General features: G+C 35.8%; 2 protein-coding genes, 2 non-coding genes and 1 pseudogene across 5 annotated transcripts; 1 reads left to right on the top strand and 4 right to left on the bottom strand.

Moving 5' to 3' along the window:
* Positions 1-613: 613 nt before the first annotated feature.
* Positions 614-7,359, bottom strand: LOC147388684 (mitochondrial-processing peptidase subunit alpha-like). The gene is made up of 13 exons (XM_086418491.1): positions 7,202-7,359; positions 5,667-5,897; positions 5,269-5,565; positions 4,539-4,706; positions 4,262-4,429; positions 4,086-4,166; positions 3,857-3,923; positions 3,296-3,393; positions 2,074-2,146; positions 1,902-1,972; positions 1,692-1,741; positions 1,110-1,222; positions 614-1,007 (listed from the first exon to the last, which is right to left on the bottom strand). The coding sequence occupies exons 1-13, from the start codon at positions 7,238-7,240 to the stop codon at positions 955-957; spliced, it is 1,509 nt and encodes a 502-aa protein (XP_086274617.1). The 5' UTR covers positions 7,241-7,359; the 3' UTR covers positions 614-954.
* A 624-nt stretch (positions 7,360-7,983) lies between these two features.
* Positions 7,984-8,056, bottom strand: TRNAR-ACG (transfer RNA arginine (anticodon ACG)). Its single transcript has one exon. It is a non-coding gene; the product is annotated as a tRNA-Arg (tRNA).
* A 73-nt stretch (positions 8,057-8,129) lies between these two features.
* TRNAR-ACG (transfer RNA arginine (anticodon ACG)) lies at positions 8,130-8,202 on the bottom strand. The gene has a single exon. It is a non-coding gene; the product is annotated as a tRNA-Arg (tRNA).
* A 607-nt stretch (positions 8,203-8,809) lies between these two features.
* LOC147388681 (uncharacterized) lies at positions 8,810-12,205 on the top strand (annotated as a pseudogene). The gene is made up of 5 exons (XR_015170595.1): positions 8,810-9,113; positions 9,199-9,311; positions 10,071-10,316; positions 10,402-10,817; positions 10,912-12,205. The product of XR_015170595.1 is annotated as an uncharacterized LOC147388681 (transcript).
* A 1,140-nt stretch (positions 12,206-13,345) lies between these two features.
* SIGC (RNApolymerase sigma-subunit C) lies at positions 13,346-19,218 on the bottom strand. Its single transcript, XM_086418532.1, is given in 9 exon segments — positions 13,346-13,836; positions 13,839-13,953; positions 13,955-14,011; positions 15,041-15,241; positions 15,351-15,491; positions 16,301-16,531; positions 16,627-17,184; positions 17,285-17,448; positions 18,854-19,218. Coding segments are annotated over 9 exon segments (1,668 nt in total). The 5' UTR covers positions 18,948-19,218; the 3' UTR covers positions 13,346-13,729.
* Positions 19,219-20,563: the final 1,345 nt, after the last annotated feature.

Genomic DNA, 20,563 nt, shown 5'->3' with positions numbered 1-20,563 from the left:
CCCTCTTTTGTCACAAGCAAGTCATCCCTTGCAGATGGAAGGCCCCTCTACTTCAGTGGTTCAATTAAACACTGATGGCTCCTTGCGTCATCCTCTTGGAGGTGAATGCTATTCAAAGCAAAGACTGTCTTGTTCTGTGAGATGCACACTATCCTACGTGGGTTGAAGTTGGCGGCTCACTTGGGTATGTCATCATTTGAGGGTTGTGGCTGATTCTCAAGTGGCTATTAATTGCTTGAAAGAGGAATTCCATATTCCATGGGACACAAAGGGAGTAGATACCCAAATTAAGGCTCTCATGCCTAGTTTTTCTGCCATCGAGTTTGTCTTTGATTTCAGAGAGACCAAAAAGGCTACTGGTCTAATTGCTTCTTGGCCGGGGGAAGTTGTTCTCGAGGTTAATGAGTTCCCTCCTAGGCTTTTGAAGATTATCGAAAATGATAGAGTTGTGAAGATTCACTATAGGGAGTAGGTCTATCGGTGGCGGTTTTTCTCGTTTCTCGAGTGCCTGCCCTTTGTTTATCTGGCAGCTGTGTAAGCTTTTTTAGCTTGTCTTTTGCAGCTGAGGGCCTGCTTTGCCCCGATCATTTAAAAAAAAAAAAAGTGGAGAAGCTTCAAATAAATAATAATACAATAGAATCAGACTTCGGAATTTGACAGAATATTTATGTTAAATAAGAAAAATTTTCCCAATAAAAATTAGAGAACTGGATCTTTGGAATTCGGAGGAAAAAAAAAAACCTCCAACACAATCACGGTAGAACCTCACATGGTCTACGTGAAGCAAAATTGAAAGGTGTCTCGAGCATCACATTTCCCAGAAGCATCATTCCTAACTGATCCAAGAAGAACCTTTTCCTACTCTCTTTTCTTATTATTTTTAACATCTTGATCATGTACTCAGGGGAGCTTGGAAATATGACAAAACTGCTTAAAATAGACACAATTACCACCTCATTTTGCATGGAACTTGCTGCTGACAGATTCGTAGCTGGGAACATTTACAACTGCCAAAACAAATATTTTCAGATAATTGAGAATTGAAATCGTTTGAACATGAATGGAATCAAAATAAGCTAAGAATTTTTTTTTTAAATAAGAATTATTACCATCTCCCCAAGATGCCATAGTGAGAGGAGAAGAAATTATTTTATGAGCAATGGAGGTGATGTCCTTCAAGGTAATATCATCAACCGCCTTTAGAAAATGCTCCACAGGCTTCCTGCAAAATTCAAAACAACATTCCCATTACTAACAAAAGAAAAACTATGTAAATATAGACGTAGTGTTAGAAAATTAATTCTCCTAAATCCATTCAGATTATGAAGTTAATGTAAATCTTTTTTTGAGGATTTTGTTGTAAGAAGATGGGATAGGGTTTATAATCTCATTATGTAGTGTCTCGTGTGGGGTTTATCTTTTGATAGGTCTTTTCCTTTTGTACTCTTTTGGGTGGTCACCTCTATTAGCTCGACCCCCTTCGACTAATGAAATTATTTTTAAGTATCCAAAAAAAAAGAGTAATGAATATAATTTGAATGGTCCCTTCAAAGTTATGAAACCAACTAGCCACATGGCAAGAAACAACAAAACTTAGCAAAAGTAGGCATTTGTACAACATAATACATAAGAAAAATATAAAGTTATAAACCACAAATCGTCGAATGAAAAGAGTACAAATCAAGCCAAACCTCTCTCCATATGTCAAAACCTGACGTCCTATATCTTCTGATGCAACCATCTGCAGAAAGACACAGTAATAAGCACATAAATAAATGAATACAAATAGGTAAAACAATGTTTAATAGAGATCGAGGCACATATACCAGGCTAATAACCAGGCCTATTCACCAATTTTGTTTTTACAAGTAATTTTTTTAATAAATAAAATGAAAACATACTCTTGATTCGAGGTTCATCAGAACCACAGACTTTGTTGACTCCTTTGCACGATCAAGCTCTATTTGCTTCACTGTGAAAAATAGATTAAATAGAATCTCAGATAACAGTTGCAAGGAAAGATGCATCTCACACAAAGAATAACGGCCAAGAGATGTAAATGTGGCATCAAACCTTTCCCAGGTGTTGCAACTTCAATAAGTTCTCTAGCTGCTAAATCAACAGCTTTTGATACAAATTCAGATCCCTAAGACAGAAAAGAACATAATCAATTTAAGGTGATCATCAGACATGATGCATAAAAACCAAGAGATATTCCACCAAATCATTACTACTGGCCTGCTATGTAGTAGTTAAAATTAGAGAACTTCTAATGCCACCCCAAGATGTGTGCTAATTCTTTGGTGATCAATATATGAATTGGGGTGGCGTTAACAAAAGTTAGTGTGGCAATAAAATTATTTCCACAAATTTTGTTTGTTATGATTCTATATCAAACTGCCACATGAAAGAGGGAGATAACACTGGACAATCCAACCGCACAACAATTTTTCTCAACAAGTTGATCATTGCTAGAAATCAATTCATTCCGACGTTAATTATATGAAAATTTGACCTGAAGTTGCAAGTTTATAGGAAAGTACAGATTTTTTTAATTTAAGCCAAATGTTTTTCACATTGTTATAATGTCAGAACGAATTCTCCAACACGACTACCTAGAAATGTGTGGCTAGGAAGTGAACTACTATCGTGCCTTTATAGGGCTCACGTGTAATTCAATGAATTAAAGTTGTTTCGGGAATTTAAAAGTTTGGCAGTATATCAGTACAAATATTAAACAACCAAAATTACAATCTATTATATTCCATTGACACCAGTGTCGTTCTTTGATGTTCTTCAATTATGAGATTCATGAACTTATTTTAATATGATTTCTCATTTATGGATGTTGTGTGAAGGAAGACAACAAGTGTATTGAGGAAGACCCATTAAAGGCATGCATTGAATCAAACTTGACAATTTCTTCCCAAGCAAAGAAGAATAAAACAATTCAAACAGATAATAATTTCAAACCATCAATAATAAAAAAAACGAAGAATCTGATGATAAAAGAAAAGGCGAAGTATAATCCAAAAATCAAAAAGCAAGGCCTACCCCAAACCAAGGCTTTTCAAAACCAAGATAAATGGTCCTAAATCTTTAGATCATGTAGAGATAACTAACTTTCTACACCAATTATTCAATCTAAGAAGCGTCAAATGAATTACAAAGCAATTTCTGAAAATCACAAAGCCATTTCAAGTTCAACAGCAAACTGGAGCAGTTGGAGATGAATTTGAACAAGAAGTCAGTTGAATCGAATAAAAGCATTGAAGGAACAAAGTAGGTAACTCACAGTGGTTGCTTGAATCCCAAAGAGCCCAGTATGATTGTATATGCTGTTGAAAGCAGAAAACGACTGAACTTGCTGATATCCATTTAGAATGCGAACATCTGCTTGAATTAGCATCAAAGGATTAAAGTGTCCGCAGTAAATACTAATCATTTTTTATACGCATCAAGAACTAGCAAACAAATTCAGTATTGTCTCTACAGTAGTAAATTAAGATAGCTGCTATTGGCACCCCAACTTTTACTTATTACACCCCAATTTCTAAAATTATTTATCACACCACCTTTAAAGATTAAAACACACTCTTCAAAGTTCAAACATTACAAATGTTTAGCTCTAAATATTTTAAAAAAAAAAAAACAGAGCTTCTATTGCCACCCCAACTTTTACTTATTCTCAACCATTCACTTATGTTCTTTATTTTTAATTGAGGTGTAACAAGTAAAAGCTGGGGTTCTAATAGCAGCCACTAAATTAATCCTAATCTCTGATAAACTAACTGAAGTATATAGAAATGAATTTTAAAGTATGGTTATCTAATACTAAAGGCAACTTAGAACCTACATAGCCGTGAGTGCATCCCTTTACCAGGACCCCCAGCCGAGAAAGAACCGCCCCCTCCCATGAGCATCTGCATGAAGATGGCCATAAAAATAAAAATATAATATCCCATCTTGGCTTAACGTAAAGTAAAAAAAAGAGGAAACGGGAAATAAGGAGAACAAAGAAACATTCAAGACAACTCAATAATAAAGAATCAAGAATTTTGAAAAGCCAAAATCAAAAGCAAGACCTGAAGTACGGTCAAAACCATGGCCTCCTTCTCCGAATGCCATCCACCGGGAACTTCAAAAGCAAGGGCAACATGTGTACTCTGCCTCACAAGGAGAGAAAGGAGAAGTCGTCAAAAGAAAGTAACACGGGACATATGACAAAGAAAAGATCATATGGAATGCATATAATACACACCGGCGAATCAGCTTGACAACGAAAATCTCCTCCAACATAGACAGATTTTGGCTCAGCTGGACGAGGCACCCCTGGAAGGTCAGACAAAAGTGGCTCCGCAATACGTAACAACTCTTCATGTTCAACCCCAGACGCTGCAAGTACCATACGGGATGCAGTATAATTTTCCTGAAATTCTCAAAGCCAACAGTCTTAGAAAACAAAGAACCACAAATAAAAATAAAAAAAACCAAAATAAGGGGATTAAAAAGATATGTGCTGCAAAACTTGCTCTTACAGCAACAAATTCCTCCAAAATGTCACTATTCAATCTGTTTAATGCAGATTCTGGGGCCAAAAGGGGATTAGCTAAAGCACCAGAATAGCCAGCAGAGTGAATCGCCTCCAAAAGCAAGCCCTGAGGATTGTTATTAATTTCTGCAATCTCCGCTTTCACCTTCTGGATCTGCATCAGTATTTAACGAAAACCAAACATCACACATACCCATAGTTTCTGACTTATTGAAAAAATCACGATTAAATCATGATTTTTTCAATAAATCATTACTTATAGGAACTTCATGATTAAATCACAAAATTCTTGATTAAATTGCAAGCATTGAGATTAGATTAAATTAAAACAAAAGACAAAATTGAAGCACTAGTAAGAGAAGATGACCTTGATGAAGATGACAGTGACCATTTTATTGATGATGAATTAGATAATGAGGATGGAATTGAATATTTTAATATTTTAAATAACATAAACCTCGAATGTGTTGTGGACTTGTGTTTACTTATTGTAGATGCAAGAATGATATCTATATGGAGGTTTGGTGATGTATTATTGAGGTTTAACATGAACACCACCTAGTATGAACAATTACACAGACTTGAGCCTAGCCCGATTTCTTTCCAAAATTTTTTTTTTTTTTTTTCCCAATTTAACCAGATGTTTCCCTTGCCAATTTATTCCTGAAATCCCTACTTGTTGGCAGAACAAACTCCACATGAAGACGAAAGAATACCTGTTCACTAACTTCCCAATCCAAGAACACGGGGTTCCTCACACAGTCAATGAGAAGCTCTAACATTTCAGGAACGTAAGTCTTCAAAGCATCATAAGTGTATCCCATCTGCTCCCGCGATGCCGAAGCTGTCACATTGCCCCCAATTGCTTCCACCTCCCGCACGACACGTAAGTGGCTCCGATTTGCTGTGCTCTTGAAGGCCATCCGTTCTAGTAGGTGAGTGGCCCCACAAGAGATGGGTGTCTCATAAACGGAACCACAGTCAACATATATTCCAATGGAGGCAGCAGGGTTCTGTTTACCCATGAAAAAAACAGTATTTACTTAAGATTAAAAATGTTTTAAATGAATAATTAATTAATTATAAATATTACATATGGAAATGCCACATATACCGATGATGTTTCTGAAGCGATCTTTACACCATTGGGTAAAGTTGTTATCTTGGTCTTGCCTGGTTCAACATGATCCGGTAATGGAGGTGAAAGGGTAACGCCTGGAAGTGGGAAATCTAGAGGAGGGAGAGTTTTAGAGTGTTCCCCTGTTAGCCAGCTAAAGAGACCACCAGAAGAAGACGGCTTAGTGGCCACAACACTAGAACTTGCAAACCTGTTCCCGGCACAGCCCTACTCAAAAGAATTTCAATTTGGACATTAACAAAAATCCCATCTCATATAACTTATCATACAGGCAAGAAAAAAATAACGATAAATCACTCTATCTCTATGTAAAAGGTGGGAAAAACAATAGAGCCGGGATCAATACTCAAGAATCAAGTATTAAAAAGCACCGCTTTTTTTCAATTAGAACACTAACAAATATGCATCTTATTAACTTACCATGTAGATAGAATCCCATAAATCACTCTATCCATATATAAAAGAGGGGAAAAACACTAGATTGCACGCAGACTGATGTATTTAAACTCCAACCAAACTGTGCCACGTAGACACTGTAAGAATGGGATACCATTCTGGATGGCCACTCATATTCAAAACCACTGTTATGTTATTTTTTGATAAAAATTCAAAAAAAAAAAAAAAAATTGCAGCTTGTCTGAAGTGGCAAGTACAGTTGTCCAGTTAATTTAAGATTCTTAAATCATCCATATAGAAGCACACAGAGCTCTCGTGAAATTTCTTTATCCAACCAAAACGAAATTACCGATTAATACAGAAAAAATAAAAAATAAAAACACATCCAAAATTCCAACCAAACAGCAATCGGATCTAAAAATGCACAGAAATGTACACATTTGGAGGGAAATAGTAAATGATTTACGTGTTCTGGGTTTTCTCATAAAAATGTAGCTTGTGTGAATCGATTAAAACAGCTATCCAGTTAATCTAATTTTCTAAAATTCAAATAATAACATACATATAGAAAACAAACAGAGCTCTCTCACGAAAATTTCTTTATCCAACCAAATCGATTAATACAGAAAATCCCACATCAAAATTCCAACCAAACAGAAATAACATTCAAAATGCATATCAAAATACAAATTTGGAGAGAAATAGTTAATGATTTACGTGTTCTGAGTTTTTTCACAAAAAATGCAGCTTGTGTAAATCAATAAGCACAGTTGTCCAGTTAATAACACCCATATAGAAAACAAACAGAGCTCTCCCTCTCTCGTGAAATTCTTTATCCAACTAAACGAAATTACCGATTAATAGAGACAAACCCATATCGAAATTCCAACCAAACACCAATCCGATCTAAAAATGCAAAGAAATACACACATTTAGAGAGAAATCATAGATGATTTACATGGATATAACATCAAAGATATAATCTTTCAATCAATCAGATTCAAATCACTAAAATGAATCAAATTTCATAGTTTGTGTTCACGAAAACTGCTGTTATTGAGAGATCGTAAAGAGGATAAAACGCTCAGATTAGGGTTTCGTGGAGCGTTACTGACCCTGACAGCCCTAATTCGTGAAGCTGAAGCTCTGTACATTATCGATTGCGACGAAACCCTAGAATCCAAATAGCTTTGGAAGACTGTGTTACGGTCGCTCTACTGCACGAAAAGAATTATTTTGGGGACGTAAATTATACCTTTTGAATTTGGGTGATTTAGGTATGCCCCTCCACGTTTTAGTGAATATTCCAGATACTCCCTGTATTTTTAAACTAATGCAAAATCCTTTACTATGTTCTTCTCTAGAGGACTAAAGAAAACGACCTAAACGCCCTCAATTCAACTCCTAGTTAAAAACCCTTGTTTTTTCTACGGTCTTCAGCCTTAAGAATTTGTCTCGTTCAACATTCAAACATAGAAAAAAAAAAACGTCATAGAAAATTTAGTAACTAAAAGTTGATGAATTTTGGGTAAAAAAAATTAAGGATTTTTAACAAGAAGTTTGATTGAATAAGAGATTTAATAGGTTAAAACTTCTAGATGTTTAAGATTAGTTGTTTTTTTTTTTTTTTTTTTTTTTTTAGTCGGGTTATAGAGGGAAATAGTCTTGGATGACCTTACCACCAAAGGTGGTGAATTGTTTTGGAAAAAAGTTTGGGGGTTTTGTGGAATAGGTTAATAAAGACAGTGGCATTTTGGTCACTTTCTATTCGTCTCTCGTGAATGACGACAATCGAGGGTGTGTCATTGTCTCACTCGTGTCTCGATGAAAATTAAACTCGTGGCACTTAAGTTTTGTTTTTTTTTTTTTTTTTGGCAAAAATAAGAAGATCAACAAGCGACTCCACTGGGGATCGAACCCAGAATCTCTGGTTTCGTAGACCAGCGCCTTATCCATTGGGCCATGGAGTCTGTAATTGAGAAGTAACTGCCTAATTATATTATTAATCCATGATAGAAAACGTAGGCTGCGACAAACAAGCGACGACTCCACTGGGGATCGAACCCAGAATCTCTGGTTTCGTAGACCAGCGCCTTATCCATTGGGCCATGAAGTCGGAGCTTGGGATGTAGCTGCCTAATTAAATTCATAATTCGTAACTGAAAACAGTATCTAACAAATAAAAGTATTACATAACCCGAGACCAAGATCACTTGGCCAATATTGTATTAAGACGAGCTTCAAGAAGATAGATTGAATATCAAGTCAAAAAGTAAAATTAATTTATTACAACGATTGATGATCTAGAAGATGATTGATTTCAAGAAGAAAAATTAAGGATTCTTGATTTAGTTGAAGATAAGTGTATTTAAGTTTTTTTTTTTTTTTTTCTGGAAAATAAGATAAAGAATGAAGAGTGCATATCTAAACTAATTACCAAATCCATAAGGGGGTTTTACATGATTTTAAACTGATTTAAACAATATGACTCATGTGTGACGAGATAACTCGAACGAGTCAACTCGATATGAGTGGAGAACGAGACAAGATAAGCTTCTAGTCAGATTTGTTGGAAGTTGCAACTAAACTCCACAAAAGAGGCAAATAGAGAGATGGCGGGAAGCGCGCTTATAACGGTCATCCACCCTTTTAAAACCAATAATATATTTCAAATCTCTCTCTCTTGATCATAAGCAGTTTTTCATTTTTTTTTTTTTTTTTTTTTTTTTGGCATGTTTGATGGAGGAGAAATTGAAGAATAAATAATTCTTAGACAATTCTCTCTCCCTCTCTCTCGAAGATGGGTTCCTTTGTTTCTCTCCATAGATCAACATCTATGGATTACAAGTAGAGTGGTTGTTAATGAAGATGGTTTCATGGTGGTGGTGATGATGAAATACAAGCCTTTGCTTTTGAAACTGGGAGTAGCATTGGCTTTCACATTTGCTGGAGTTCTTTATTCCCATTTTAGATGGAAAAGAATCCGTCCAACCCATTCTCCTCCTCCCTCACATTCTTCTTCTTCAGGTTGGATGTTTCGTTGTCTTTGTCGCCGTCTTCTTTTCTATGTGATTTTGTCTCTCAAATGATCTTTTATGTTCTTTGAAATCAGGTGATAGTAGTAAAATTGATGTTTGTGGAAAAATGGGTCTCCAAAGAGAACTTCATTCTGTTCAGACGCGGTCATCTTCTGATAATTCTGCTTCAATCGCACCCGAACATAATGTAAGATTGATTGAATCCCAAAAGCTCATCAACCCCTTTGATGTTTGTTTGGTTTCTTTCCCTTGAAATCATGGAAAAAAAAAAAAAAAACAAATAAAGGCAATAAAGGAACTTTTTATTGTTTTTTTTTTTTTTTTTTTTTTGGGGGGGGGGGGGGGGGGGGGTCCTTTTTGGTTTGTGGGGAAATGAAAAATGAACACTTTGATTTTAAGGCTCTAAAATTGCAAGAGGAAGGCTAGAAGCTATAACATGGATTGAGGCAGTAAAAAACATCTTATTTGCCTTGATTAAACATATGGCTCTAGATAGAGTTGGATGAAAAAAAATTAGGATTTATGTTGCTGACCTCACCATTTTCATCGATGATGAATGTGGTGGAGTTGATGCTTATGATGAATTGAGACAAAGCGCTTTGATTAATGGGTCTAAGAAGATGAGAAGAAGGCCAAAATTAAATACGCACGAATTGAGCTAGAAAGAAAAGATATGAACACATGTGCCCGAATGAAGATAATAAGGCATAGATGATTGTGTGGGATACATAAAATTCCTCAGTGAAACTAAATTAAATGAACAATGAGGAAACTTTAGTTGGGATTTTGTTTTTGAAGGAAGATTTGTTTCTAAATATGATATCTAGTTCATAAGAATATGCATGAATTTCTAGATTTTGTAACGTGGATCGAAAGTCTAACAATCTTGGCAATATAAATCAATTACTCGAACTCATATAACATTGAAATGTATTCTTTTTCATAGGACAACGAATCTCAACAGAAAGTTACTACTGAGAGTCCACTCATTGGGCTTTCTCCAAGTAGTAAACATTCTGGAGATGAAGATGGTTTCCTCTTGCCAGAGTTTAACGAGCTTACGGTCAAAGAGTTTGAGTTTTCCTCCAACACCAACACCAGGATTTCTCCGAGGAAAGACGTAGAGACTCAGACACCTCCAACATTTAAAAGAGCAGTAGTAGACAAGGAGACTCAACATTTGAGAAACATAGTACTAGAGAGGGAACGAACTCAGTTTCAACTTGAGTATATCACGAGAGCTACGAGTTTGGATAGAGACAGAAACTGCAGTGAAGCTATTGAAGATTAATAGTGTGGAGGCTAAGCTTTTCACGCTCAAAATTGAGTCGTTGCAGGCCGAGAACCAAAGACTGGAGTCACAAGTGGCCGACCACTCAAGAGTAATGGGTGAGCTTGAAACTGCAAGAGCAAAGATAAAGATGTTGAAAAAGAAGATTAGATTAGATGGAGAGCAAACCAAGGAACAAATCGCTGCACTTCAAAAAAATATCACGAACTTGGAAGCTCAAGAACATAGGAATGCCTCAAACAATGCTGATATTCAAAAGAACATGCAGAGATTAAAGGAGTTGAGAGCAAATCTGAAGAACTCAAGAGAGCTAATTCGAGATTGCAATGTGATAATTCTGAGTTGGTAAGGAGATTGGAATCTACACAGATCCTTGCTACTTCTATTTTAGAGGCCCCGGAGGTAATTTAACCATTCATTCTGTTTTTTTTTTTTGGTATTTGCTCCTTTTTGGTCTCTCAGATTGATTTTCATGGTGGGGATTGTTCGGTTGCAGGCCGAAGCATTGCAAGAAGAGAACAAGTGCTTGAGACAAGAAAACAATGATTTAACAAAGGAAATTGAGCAAATCCAAACAAATCGTTGCACGGATGTAGAGGAACTCGTCTATCTTAGATGGGTGAACGCTTGTTTACGATATGAGTTGAGGAACTATCAAGCTCCGCCTGGTAAAACCGTAGCACGGGACCTAAGCAAGACCTTGAGCCCGAGATCGGAGGAGAAAGCCAAGCAACTCATACTTGAATATGCGAATTCAGAGGGAATGGGTGATAAAGGTGCCAATGAAATGGACATAGATTCTGAATATTGGTTGTCCTCGCACACTTCCAATATTACGGAGGTTGGCGAGTTTGATGATTCTTCCGCTGATCATTCACCTGCCACACGAACAAGCAACTCGTCCAAAATGAAATTTTTTAGCAAGCTTAAGAACCTCATACACAGAAAGGAGGAACATCATCGTAATAATCACACTTCATCTCTCGATAGAACTACAAGAAGCTATGAGAGTTCGGGAAAAAGAGAATCTGTCTCCACGGGTTCATCCGAAGATGTAACGGGAGCATATTCTAGTGGTACCCTTTCTTCCAATTGCAATTTGAATATTTCAGTGACAGCATTAACAGACATTGAAGCTAAAATTAACGAACGGATGAATAAGATCGCTACTACATCCGAGAGTTCTTTGACGGCTTCTTTAGATATCCAAAGACTAAGGAACCCAAACCTTGAAGATATTCAGGATGTGGAAAGTCATAGGAGAAACAGTGATGTGGGATCGTTGTATGGGTACAAGAAAATGGTTTCAAGAGAGGGAGGTGTTGGTGGTTTCCCACAACACAATCTGATCAACGAGGAACAAGAAGACCCCGATAAATTGAAGTTGATGAAGTTTGCCGAAGTTTTGAAGGACACTCATAGAAATTCTCGCTCACACAAGAGATCAAAATCATACAATGCCTATTAAGGTCTAGTGAACCCAAATTTTCATACCTCATTGCCTCTAAATTTTCTTTGATAGTTTAAAGGATTTAGATTTACTTGTCAGTGCCCAACAACATTTGTTACTCTTAGAAACTACTTAGAACCTAACTCTGCACTGTTGATAGGCTATGACGAATATTTGTGTATTAATCACCCTTATAATCGGATTCATCAGGACAAAGGAGTTCGCTTTTATGTAGATAATGACGACAAAATATTCATCTTTGAGGGAGGGAAGGTTCAATTGTTGTAGAAGTAGATCGATACTTAAAGTAGTAAATCTGTTTTTTATGTTTGTGATTGTCTGTGATGTACTTCCTCTTCATGTTTAACTAGAAAGGGTAAGTTATAAGGTTTTTTTTTTTTATAGTGATTAGAGGGAAACAATTTTGAATTTCGACTGTTGATGCTCAAACATGACTCCCCCCGCCTTTTTTTTTCTTTTGTTAATGAGTAGAGGCAAAAGTTTTTTTTTTGAATTTTGAATTTTGGTGTTGCACGAGAATCCTACCAGAATACAATAATAACAAAGCGTTATGCCAAAGATTTGGTTGGGGTCGACTAAACGAAACTTGTTCTTATATTCCACACTATACAAAGCCAAGTCTTTTGTTATTGAAAGTGAGTTCGTATCTACTTTCATGGTTAAAAAAGAATGTTGCAATCTAATGATTCTGATAGAATTAGAGTGTACTTTATTTGCAGTATATTCTTTCATCTCTTACATATAGTGAAAATTCACGGTCTTAAACCATCCTACGTTTTTACAATCGAAAAATTATTAATTCTCCAATCACTTACAAGGCTTTTATATCAAAGCATTCTTAGATAGAAAACAACAAGACACAAGACAGCTGATCACCTTGCTTTTGAATGTATCTTGATTCCTCCACTATTTTGTTTCCAAAAATTCCTAGATTCTCATCTCATATTTAGCAATTAGTATACTTCCAAGTTTTTCATTAGAAAATTTATTTTAAAAATAAAAAGCCAAAAAATAAAAGAAACAAATTGATGATTTTGCATTATAAATTGATTTTTTTAAAATAATTATCCTATAAAAGGTGCTTAGGATCACCACAAACTTTTGTTAGATTGATGTAATATTTTAAAACTCAGTAAGAAAAAAGAATGTCCATTAACAAAAGACACAACTCTACAGAGCAAGGTTTAAAATCTCATTTCGATCCAATGTTTCAAACAGGAGAAGAACTGAAATGCTCTCGACCCAAACATTACAAGACATTCTGAAACATTCAATGCTTTGAAGCAAATGACTTGTTAGAGTCTCAGCCAAAACCGAAATGTTCCATCAAAACATTCCAAAAATGGCATTAAAATTTTGAATGATAATTGCTAATTTCAAGCATATACTGTACATGTTGCATGAACGCCCCTTTTGACAATTGAAAACAGAACAAGTGATTTCTGAAAGAGAACTGATATTGCCACATCAACTTTTACTATTGCCACACCAATCCCTATGTAAATCAACAAAGAATCACCAATTACAAAATAGCTCCAAGGCTGAAAATAAAATAAGAATAATAAAAAGGGAAGCTACACCTAATAACTGACAACGTTCAGATTAGTGTTGGCAAAGGTCGGCAGACGCAGATCAGCTATCCACAAAAGAATTCAAGATGCACCCATCGAGATTAAATCCTGATTGTATCTTCTGATTACTTAAAGATGTGAATTCTGTCACTCGTTCCAACTTCTCGAAATTTACTTCTAGTCCTAGTAATCAAAGAGTAAATAACGAACTTTCCAGAATTGAATTCCAAGTGTTGCAAATATGGGGCCTTTCTTTCCAACTTTTAGTGAATCTAAAAATTCAAATAATGGCTTAAATTTCTCTGGACTTCCTCCTTTCTTACCTTTGTTAAAGCTGATTTCTCTATCTTTCTTATCCACTCCTTAGTGCACTTGAAAACCTCCCTATCTCCTCAAGAGATTTGCTTCGACCATCCTGAATCCCATATCTTAGAATCAGTACTTGCCGCTCTCTAGGTTGCAAGCCTTGAAGAAGCTCATAAATGTCTTTCCGCATGTGTTTGTGTCATGACCATCTCTTCGGGAGTCTTTATCGATTTATCTGAAGTAAATTCCTGCATCACATATATAGTAATGAACAAATCATCTATACAAAATTTTTTTAGATATTTCCAGTGCCGGTGTGTAATTCTTAAAACTAAAGGGGACGTATATATTTTTATCACACCCACTCATGCACACACACACATGCACGCTTTGATGTTCTTCAAGGTTTCCAAAAAACAATATAAGGAACCCAAAAAATTACTTTGGAATTGTTTTTTTTCGTTTTCGTTTTGAAATGTTCTTCCAAATTCGGAAAATTTAAATGTGCTTGTAGAGATTCAGGCTTTGTTTTTCTCATAGAAGCCTAATGAATGTCATGGGATTTTTCACAAGCCTTGGGAACAAAGTATTTGATTTTCTACCTATATGAAATTAAAATAACACAAAAAAAGAATATCAATGGTACAAATCTAAGGATGGTTTAGTGTGCGTGAAGAGTATATCTAATACCATAGTCTTGGGTTTAATTCCCACCATCATCAAGTTACTGATCTCATTAAAAACAGACTTGCCAATCAAAACAGAAGAAAAAATGAATAAAAGTGTATAAAGGTATGAAGAAATAAATTGAAGTGCATATCTATTGTGCAAATAATACCTAAAAATATAGAAAGGTGCATGAGATAAGGTTATATCCCATGTGTGGTGTAGCACGTGACAGCCAAGACACACATGTACCTAATAGGCATGGAAATTATCAAATGTTCCATTTCTAAGACACAACTCAGAAACCAGTTTTTGATTTCTCATGTTGATTCTGCCAAAGCAACCAAGAACTCGTTAATCTTATAATGGGGCATGATATCACTCGACTGAGGCCATAGTCAAACATGAATTTCGACAGAAATGTTGGTCATGGTATATTAGTCCCCATTCAATTAGGTGTCATTTCCATATGAAAAAATGCTGACTCAAAGAACTTTACCACTCTTCCGTCATTCACGGTGTGGATTACGTAGAGAGTTTTGAACGATTGTATGGATGAGAGAGAAATGTGTAAAAAGAGAAACAAAGGTAATGTAGGATTTAAATCATACCATAAACTTTACACTCAGGTTATCTCCCATTCTCTGATCAATTGAACCCACTATTCTCGGGCACTTACAAGCCAATCTAATTTTAGCTAATGACACACCAGTGAACCTAGAAATCTCGTCATCATTCGGGTACCTTCCATGAATGTTGTAAAGGGACCTCCTTGCTTTACGTATTTGATTCATCACACTGTTCAGCGAAACCTATGAAGAGAAAGAAAATACGAGACATAAATAAGAATTAGTTCCTAATCACATAAAACTTAAAGGAAGAAATCAAAATCACTAAGATCAAGGACTACAATGCACTTACAGGTATATGGATCCCTCTAGAATGCCGTGCCACTAATGTTGACATTGATTTCCTGATCCAGTACTGAATGTAAGTTGAGAATCGGTAACCCCTTGTGTGGTCAAACCTTTCTGCACCTTGAAGGACACCCACGTTCCCCGCCTATGAATAGTAGGTGCACAGAATCGAATATTTAGGGAGGTTATAAGATTAATTTTATCAGGGAAAAATATTTTATGGTCCCATAACCCTAAATCCCTAATGAACTCTACCTCACTCACTGAAAATGTATTCCACCAACTCATTAACAGGGTCATTCAATTGGATGGTAACGGGGACCATAGTCACAAAATTCTCCTAATTTTTCTGAAAATTCGTAAAATTTGATGAACTAATTAGTTGATTTATTCATTGATTGTTGAATGTGATAACACTTTTCGTTCACCCTCAACCAACTACTCCAAATGAACGATCTGTTGGGGAAGGGGAGAACTATGAATATAAAGGATCATGGGGCTTAACTAGGGTATGACACACCCGAGAGTGGAGCAAAATATACACTCAACACTCCTCCTCACCCATAAGGGTGGAAAGAATCGAGCCCGTGACCTATATGAAGTTAGCGCTCTGATACCATGTTAACCAACCAACTACTCCAAATGACCGATCTGTTGGAGAGGGGGAGAACAATGAATACAAGAGGGTCACAGGGTAAACTGGGGGGTATGAAACACCCAAGAGTGGAGGAAAATATACACTCAACACCCCCCCTCACCTAAGGGTAGAAAGAATTGAACCCGTGACCTATACAAATGTAGCTCTCTGATACCATGTTAACCAACCAACTACTCCAAAAAACCGATCTGTTGGAGAGGGGGAGAACCATGAATATAAGAGGATCACAGTGCTTAACTAGGGTATAACGCACCCAAAAGTGGAGGAAAATATACAGTCAACAGTATTTGACCAACCTGAAGTAGATCTTCTAAAGATATTCCTAGTCTTCGGTAGTTTCTTGCAATGTAAAAGACTAAAGAACGTGTACTCCTTAGAAGCTTATCTCTGCAATACCAACCAAAATGCAAACGCTGTTGCAACATCTTCTCATCGACTCCAGCAGCTTCTGCCCAACAGCTAAAACTTATCACCCGTCCAGTTTCCGCTTCCAAACTTGTTCTGATTCTCTCCAAATTCGCAGCTTCCTACAAGTTAGACCGAAACCCAATAGTCAAATCCTTCTTCAAGCATTATACAAACAAGAATAGAGAAGTACGTTGCAAAATTAAAAAAAGACTACCTTAACTCCGATTGACATTTTTGATTCCTTCTTAGCAATTATAAGTCTTCGGGTCATTGAGTTTGATGGATTTTCCCGTCGAGGAACTTTACTAATTGTTTTAAAGGACGATGGCGGTGAAGAAATCTTGGAAGACTTTTCTAATGCTCTATCTCTCCTTGATTTTCTCTCTTTTTTTCTTCCAGAGCGAACAATTATATTACCTACTTTATCATCTATTGGACCATTTATTGGAGAGTCTCTCGGAAGCTCGGTAATTGGTATAGGTGTGCTTAGAGTTGGTTCCTTAAGGCCAAGGGTCCGGGATAGGCAGACGTGGAATAATTTTATAGCTCCAAGCTTTCCTAATTGTATAAGAATATCCTTTTCCAGCTTTACCACGTCTGCATCGACAAAAATCTCTTCAATCTTCTCAATGTTTTCCATTAATGAACTAAAATGTGATGTCTTGTTGACTTGTAACCTGGGATAAGATGTAGGTGTATCATCTTGAATAGACACGCTAGTGTCGTCAATTGGATTGTATAAAGTTCTATGAGATCCCCTACCAATTTTCATCTGAAAGGACAAGAAGCTTAAATCATATTTCATGTTTCAATGAACAAAAGAAGATGAAAAAGACTTTTAAGGAAATAAGATCCCGAAAACATAGACGAACCTTCATTTCTTCCTTATCTCCTGACTGGTTCTCTATGATTTGTAGTGATCCAAATGAACTTGAATAAGCTTTCAAAGAATCTTTATATAGAACCTCACTTTCCTCGGGAATAACAGATAGGATGGACATCCTTGGTGATTCATAAGAAGCCTCCTTGCCTCTAACTGTATCATTTGAACATCAATTGTGAATCTTTAGATCCTGTAATATATATATATAAACCCATTGCATTTCATGAATGATTTATTAGAAAAGGTTGAGTGCATGGAATGCAGGATAGAAAGAGCATATTTCAACACTTCAACAATGGTACAATAATAACTTGCTGATCAAGATAATTTAAATTAATTTCAAAACAGTAAAAATTTGCATGATATTTGGAACGGGCACTTGATTGGGGATTGACAAACATCTCAATTCAGGTAAACATGAGTATATGACCTTCAAAATCTCATACAAGAATTCCTTAATAGTAAAAGAGGCAAAACCCTGAGGGGTTAGCTCATGGCAATTTCAGACCGATAAGCAATTAATGCCCGTAAGTCGTGAGTTCGATACCCAGTATGAGCATTAATTCCTCAGGGGCCACCTGCTAGGGCGCATCCTCACTTACCTAGTGTGTGTGATGTGCGGGCGTTGCATGTGCCCCGGGACTTGTCCTTGGACAAGACCATGGTCTATCGACTGGGCAAAACCCAGATACCCGGTCTGCTCTCTATAGGGATATCCGGTTATCAAAAAAAAGGCAAACAACAAATGTCGTATCCAAATTACTTTCAAACTCAAAAACCCATAAAATATCACCTACATAGCTAAACCCTTAAACATCTTACCATAAAAATGTTCACAATAAGACATCCTAAACCCTCTAACATCTTAGAATTAAAAATGCTCACAAATAAGATATCATAAACCCTTTAAAAGTGTATGCTTCGAAGGTATTAATGAAGTTCTCAGGAATCAATTGTACATGGGGCTGGTTAGATTTTGATTTATTTTCTGTAATTTGTATTGTCTAGAGCATTGTCCTTCTAAATCTGATTCTTCTTTTTTTTCTAGGCTATATTAAACTTCCCTTCCTCAAACTAAGCAACACTCACGTGACTAAGAGAAATTTTTTGATATCTCTACAGATATCAAACTTGTGATTCTTGGAATTCAGAAGACATTTGAACAAGAACGGAAAATTGAACTTTGATCTCTCCAGAGGAACTAAACTTTTTTTTTTCTTCTTTTTTTTAACTCTGTCTGGAGATCAAAAATAAAAAATGCAACCTATACTAATTTTTGATGAAAAAGTTAAATCTAGAGCAGAAGATAACACACATACAACATCAAGTCAAGTAAAGAGTTTCCAATTCAGATAGGATAGAAGCTAATTCAACCCAATTCAATTACTTTCTCTTTTTTCCCAAACTAAAGATAACCCATGATCCATCCCATAATTTCTGAGAAACCCAATATAAATACAGAGAAGAATGGAAGATTTACATTAAAATACATCAACCATTTAAAGAAAAAAAGTGATTAACAACATTAAAACTGAAATCTACAATGTTGAAAGCTCACCAGAAGAGGAGTATTGCTTTGTGGATGAATTGGTGAAGAAAGAAGACTGAATTGGAAAAACCCATTTGGAGTCCAACATGAAACCAAACCCCATTGTTGCTTATTAATCCTTGAATACAGAGCTTTAATGTTCATCAAATCCCATAGAAGAACACCAAAAAAATGGATAAATTGAAGTTGTTCACTCTCCAGTCTCCACCACCAGTTTTACATCTCCAAAGGTTGGACATTTTTTCTCCTTTCTTTCCAACAAGTAAAATATCTTTCAAAATCAGTTGGTGTTCTTTGAATGTCACACGTCGTTGGAGATGAAAGCGTCCAATAACCAATCAAAATCAGACAAATGGGTGTGGTCTCCCGCAGACATTCGAAGCCCAGCAGTTCCTTTCTTCAAGTATCTGTAAAATTACTTGGTGAACCCTGATAAAGGTATTTCTTTCTAAATACCCCTCTTTTCTGTCATAACAAAATAGTCCTGTTAATAAACTTTTTCTTTCATTATACCCCTCACCCCCTTTCAATCGTTGAGATCGATTATTGGAATTGTTAAGACACCATCCCAAGCATGGTTTTAAATCTTGTCCTAGATGACTCGTTCGATATGTTTCGATATTGTCTAACAATGAGACAGATAGACAAGTCAATGTATCGAACGCGATTTAAAACCCACGTTCATTTTTCTTATTGTTGAACGAGACATCTCAAATGTATCAAAAAACTCATCTAAGATGACTCAAACTCGTTCACAGACGAGATGAGACGTCAAAAGGAGTTTTAAAACCATGATCTCAAGTGTCAAGGTGCATTTAGAAAGAAGTCCCTACCGAAAAATTATATATTAAGTAATTTTCCCTTAAAATATATGTATCTTCAAAAGTAAAATAGTGATAAATTAAGATATAATTTGTCTCCACATAGAAAAAAATAAAAACCCTTCTACTTATTTATTTATTTATTTATGACAAGGGCAAGGTAACTAGTCTCTTAGAGCACCATATCTCGTCCAACTACCTTAGGACCATTATAATTACAACTACCATTCATTGGGGCTTCGGTTGTCGGCTCCCCTGTCATCAGGATCCCTCCAAAACCTTCAATTTTCTATGAAATAGTTAAAATCAAAATATTAGATTTCATGTTTTTGTGAGATCATGCTTCCTCAATACTTATTTTGCGATTTTTTTTTCCTCTTTGATTTTTTCATTTTTGAATCTTCAAGTCGTCCATTTTGAGATTAAATAATGTTAAACCGAGTAAAAAAAAAACTCAAATACACTCAACTTGACATGGAATGTGCACAGAACCATAAAATTTTCCTTCTGTATCTGAGAAAATAAATCTATGATTTTGTACACATGTTAGGTCAATTGAGTATGTTTTTTTAGTCAATTTATTGCTTTCTCTAAGATTTGCACTTGAGACGTAATGCTGGTTCTGATATAATAGGAATCCAAGTAATACATTAAAAATATCTAAATGTTAGTGATACAGAAAGCTACGTCTATAGCTTTGAATCATAATGCACAATAGTTTGAGACGTGATGATGGCAAGAGAAGCAATTCCTTCTAGAAAATTTACGAGTTGAAATAATCATACCAATGTTATAAAATGTGAATATCTACTTGATGGACTTAATGGTTTTAAATATCACCCAAGACTGAGATGACTCGCCCGAGTCATCTTGGAATCGTTATAGAAGGAGACAAATT

This window comes from Akebia trifoliata, chromosome 12 (assembly GCF_017979445.1).
Source record: "Akebia trifoliata isolate Shusen 1 chromosome 12, ASM1797944v1, whole genome shotgun sequence".
Taxonomy (NCBI): Eukaryota; Viridiplantae; Streptophyta; class Magnoliopsida; order Ranunculales; family Lardizabalaceae; genus Akebia; species Akebia trifoliata.
Note: the sequence above shows the minus strand (reverse complement) of the source record. Positions and strands in the feature narration are given on the sequence as shown.

What these genes read in the sequence shown, in the direction of transcription:
- LOC147388684 (XM_086418491.1), bottom strand. Translation starts at nt 7,240, where the DNA reads ATGTACAGAGCTTCAGCTTCACGAATTAGGGCTGTCAGG. An exon ending in TCGCTTCAGAAACATCATCG is followed by an intron (nt 5,566 to 5,666) that starts GTATATGTGGCA and finishes ATGGGTAAACAG; the next exon opens with AACCCTGCTGCCTCCATTGG. An exon ending in TTTTGGAGGAATTTGTTGCT is followed by an intron (nt 4,430 to 4,538) that starts GTAAGAGCAAGT and finishes TGAGAATTTCAG; the next exon opens with GAAAATTATACTGCATCCCG.